Source organism: Halyomorpha halys, unplaced genomic scaffold (genome assembly GCF_000696795.3).
Source record: "Halyomorpha halys isolate HHAL.00 unplaced genomic scaffold, Hhal_1.1 Scaffold234.1, whole genome shotgun sequence".
Taxonomy (NCBI): Eukaryota; Metazoa; Arthropoda; class Insecta; order Hemiptera; family Pentatomidae; genus Halyomorpha; species Halyomorpha halys.
The window spans coordinates 446,445-451,454 of record NW_027111802.1 but is presented as its reverse complement, the minus strand read 5'-3'; the positions used below and the strand labels follow the sequence as shown (position 1 = coordinate 451,454).

The 5,010-nt window shown below is 29.3% G+C and overlaps 1 protein-coding gene across 1 annotated transcript in view; it reads right to left on the bottom strand.

Annotated features, from left to right (window-relative positions):
* Positions 1 to 3,696: 3,696 nt before the first annotated feature.
* Positions 3,697 to 5,010, bottom strand: part of LOC106679933 (dedicator of cytokinesis protein 1) — a gene marked incomplete in the record, with an annotated part of 79,196 nt that continues 77,882 nt past the window's right edge. Inside the window, 1 exon segment of the mRNA XM_067049787.1 lies at positions 3,697 to 4,383. Coding sequence (XP_066905888.1) covers positions 4,291 to 4,383 — 93 coding nt within the window.

The window sequence follows — 5,010 nt, the reverse complement described above, 5'->3', positions numbered from 1 at the left end:
ACCTGATAACAAAAAACTTATATTTAACATATAATTTTCTCCTATTAGTCTTATTAGCTAATATCTTATAATATTATTGTCATTAATGAGTAAAATCTCCCGAAACGTTGCTGTGTAATATGAAATAAATTATTATATTGTAATAAGGAAGAAATTGTTGTCATTCACTAAATCAAGTTAAGTAATATATACAGTTAAAAAAGTACAGGAGACGTAGATAAAAAAAAAACAACAGAAAAGTAGATGTGGTAACACAAAATCTAAACACACTAACAGACAGAGAATGAAGAAGAATATTGAGATTAAACAAAGGTCGTGAAAGAATAAACATAAATAAAAATAATTTATTTATATTTATTCTTTCACGACTTTTATTTAATCTTAATATTCTTCTTGATTCTCCGTCTGTTAGTTATTTTTACATAATATGTATCCTACCTTAATTTACCTTATTGTTGTAATGTTCTTACTTGTTTTCGTATCTTTTTAGCCCTGATGAAGGCTTGCAAAGTAGGGCGAAACGTCGGACATTAAATAGTTAAAACTATTTGTTATTTTTTGACCGCAACCCTGACCATCTTCTAATATTTAAGTTTTACGGTCAACTATATATATATTCTATTAGACATTTACCATCGCTGAATTTTTCGAATATATACGAACCGATCTTCTATAATTCAGATGAAAGCATAGGGGCTAACTGTGATTGCTCTTTCCTTGACCATTTTTTCACAGAAATTTTCTCACAATAAGTCCGAACACTTATACTTTTTTGCAACTTATGTATAGGCTAGAACAAAAATTATTGCCAATGCCTTCACTACGTTGTAACAGAAAAGAAGGAAAAAATTATCAAATTTTCTTTCTTATTCATCTTCATTTCTATCTTATGGAATGCAATAGAGAAACCAGGATGATTAATGAATTCATATGATTCAAATCCTACATAGAAGTTCTTTAAGAATAGGAGTATGTGATTGGTCAGATTAAATGAAAAAATATTCTTCTATTTATCAATTAAAGGACATCCATTCTTATCCAAGTCACAAAGTGCATCCAAATTACACTGTATTTCCGGATCATATAGTTGTGTAGCGACACTGGCTATGAGCGAGTGGGAGAACTGACACCTTCATCGCTTCTCACCAGAAAACACTACCCATATTTGTAAAAATGTTGATTTATTAATTAGATAGTAAATAGTTTAATTTTATAATATATAAACTATGTAAATATTATCATAATTATAAATATATTATTTCAATATACGTGAACAAAAGAATATACTGATTCACAGTAAAGTAATTTCTTACAGACCGTACCTCTCAGCGGCATTAGCATTCTTAACAGATTGATTACTCCAGAGCTACCAGTTGGTGCACCACTACTATATTTTCTCTACCCAACAGCCCTGAAATCACTACAATACCAGAACAGAACACTACAGATCTGCAGAGGAAAAACACTAGAAAACGTAACATGACGCACATTCATAACGAACTACAGCTAGAAACTGTACAACACATCACACGGAGACATATTAAATTCTTTGACAGTCTCCCTGCTTCCTTCAATCCAGTATTCCAGTCTATCACTCCATCCTCCCTTCCTGCGAGGTGGCAGGGCAGGAAAGGTTCCAAAAACCCTATCAACATCACATTTTAACTCCTTCCTCTGATGCACCCCTCCCCCTCCACAATTCTTTTCGACTTCTGATTGTTTTTCTTATTATTTAATAGTTATCTATTGTCTTTAATAATTACTTTTTTTTTTTTTCATTTTCTATCTTCTATGCGAAAATCAACATGAGGAGGCCCCTCACCTCCGGATTCTTTCTTTAATAATAGTACCATTTAAAATGGACATTTCACAATTAATAAATAAATATTACAGGTAACCTTAAAATACCAAAGGTAATACCCAACACGATTTATTCTCTTTCTCACATAATAAAGCATTCACTAAATGTTTATCTGTTTAAGAGCATCAGAAAAGAAGAAGAAAAAAAAAAAACTACCAGTGTATTATTGTCTTAACCTTAAACTCCTTTCTTCTGTTGCATTCCCTCCCCTATTATATTTTCTGCTGTTTTTTTATTATTTACTATTATTGTCATTTGTCTATACTACTAATTGTTTTATTATCTCTTCTTTGTCTAATAATCACGCAGAGGCCCCTCACCTCTAATTTCTTTTGTAGTAGTATTCTCACAGAATAGACCCTTCAAACCACAGCTCTCTCATTGTACAAATTAAATTACCAATGGTAGAAAAATGTCTGTGTCTAATCCGAATTGTGTAACAAATGCGTAATAAAATTTATTAATTCATATTCTGTTTTTGATGGATCAGAAAAAAAAGTACCTTTGTCTCCTGGGAAATAATAAGACATGTTTCTTTCACTGTTATTGAATACCAATCGATTTGACTCTTTCTACAAATAAGAAAACAATATAACCCATTCCATTAAACGATATTATACTAACAAAAAATTATAAAAACATAATGTGACTTAGGGTAAAGAAGGTCAACAAACTTCTTTTTTTTTTTAGGAAAAAGCAAATCATATTCATTTGTATTGTCTCAAACTGCTAAATACCATTTTCCAAGGAAATTAAAATTTATAACAATATTAATAGTATTATATATTAAAATGGTAATTAGTTGACTGTCAAGTCATATAAATGGTATTTGTCGTGAAAGTAACTATCACTGCTGTGATAAATACTGTCAACTACCTTGCCCAATCTACTGTGACTATATTGGTACAACAGTAACTGCTGTTTTATAGTGGATATCTCATCATAGTTTACACCATGGCTACGAAAGTTGTTGTAATGACTGCCACTGTGTAAACATCCCTTTATACAAGTTTTTTTGCGTCTTTGATACACGCTTTATACCACATTATGTGTAGACAATTTTGATCTAAGTAACTTATTCCATACTAGATTAGATATGTTAGAAATTTTATAATTAATATATGCTACTAAAATTGTTCATAACTCCTCTGAATATACAATTCCTACATTAATAGAAACATTAGAAAGCTGAATGTCAGCTCTTTTAGTTGATACTGACAAAATTTAATGCACTTATAAGGGCGAAATATGGGCTTCAAATAGGGGAAAAATTCACATGTTTAATTTTTTATTTTATATCTCTGGTTTGAATATTTTTAATTAGATCTGGTTTGCGCCCTTTGGTGCTGTTCATAGAGCTCTAAACCATTCCCAAGTTAGGTTGAGCCCTGTCGAAGTTATTTCTATTTTTTGATTTTTTGAAAAGAAATTGAAAGTGAAAATTTTGGGCTAAAAATTTTATTTTCTGATTTTATCGGAAATTTGTATTTAAGGTGCTAAAACTGAATATCAAATTTCTTTCACTCCTAAAAAATCGTTGATCACACTTCGATAGGTCATTCGGTCTGATAAACGGGACAAATTTCATTTTCGTTTCTTATCGCATTTATTGCTTTAATTTATGTTACCAAATCATAATAATGAAGTACACGTAAATGCTTAATTTTAACTAAAGACAATAATTTATAACAAACTATCAATTGTCTTCATTAAATCCATATACACCCTCTAATATAGGAATAGCGAAGCATTGCCGGGTCTAGTCTATATATATATATTAATATTTCAAAAATTACAGTTAAAAACAGAATGAGGTGGGAAAAGTATCAATAGAGTAAACTTTGGTATATAATTACATTAGTGACATAACAAAATATACATATATTATATTTTTGGCAAATATAAACAATAAATATGATTATTAAAAACTGACTACGAAACTGGTGGCTTGAATCTAAAACAAAACTATTCACAATACTGACTAGAGGATTGGTACTCAAATGACAGATGTCGATCTGTTATTAAAATTAAAAAGCAAAAAAAAAATTGTAAACATAATGTATTGCCCTACTTTTTGAATAATTATCACAGGCTTTTTGTTTTAGTTTTTCAAGTCATTTTGAGCTACCAAAATCAATAAAAATACAGATGTATGTATACCATCACATGTACACACACTTTGTATTATATACATACATACTAAAATTAAAGATATGCTGTTTTTTTTATTTTTATTTTTATAAACTAACTATATTGTACTAAAAAAGGTGGTATGGTTCTTAAATATTGAATGATATCAAGTGTGAATCAAGCCACTTATAAACGTACATAGTCTAACATTATTACAGTTGTATAAATATATATATAAAAATAACTAATTACAATTAATGAGTATATATAGTAAGCCTAAAAAATACTAAAAGCAGCAGTCATGGTGATGAAAGAGCTTTCATGGGCCTCTTCGGAGGAGGAGTTGGTGGCTGAGCTGCGTGATTCGTTTCAACTGGTACTGGTGGTACGGGCTGCACAGAGGAAAAAAAAATAATAAAAATTTATTACAATAGTGAATGTCATAGTCGATAGTTAATACAAGCAGAATTAGTTACTAGATAATATAATAAATGTACCAGATGATAAAGACACAAATGAAATTAAAATTTGTTCACAAATACTCAACAAGTCATTGAAAATGATTTAGAATATAAAACATTTATTATAACATTTATTAGACGATAGGTTCTTCTTATTGTAAATATTGCCTGTTGCGAAGCTTAGCCTTTCCAACTTGATGATTTGCTCCTTTATGCTTTCTTTCTCCAAACCATAATTGCATATTATCTCTCACACATATTTAAATTTCTTTTTCACTCTTATCCGTCCATATTTCATCTCTATTACTTTTCTTCCGTAATTTTGTTTCCGTCGTCATAAATTCTGTCTTTTCGTAGGAGACTGTAGGCCTGCTTTATGCATTATTTTATTTTACACACTTTCAATAAAATATTTAACATGTTATGAATTAATTATTATTATTTATTAATAATTATTAATAGTTAATTTATGAAAACAATTTTTTTCTTACATTGTTTTTAATTACTTCTTATTGTCTAAATATTTTATAGTCGCCATGGTTAAAAAGCAGGTATTTA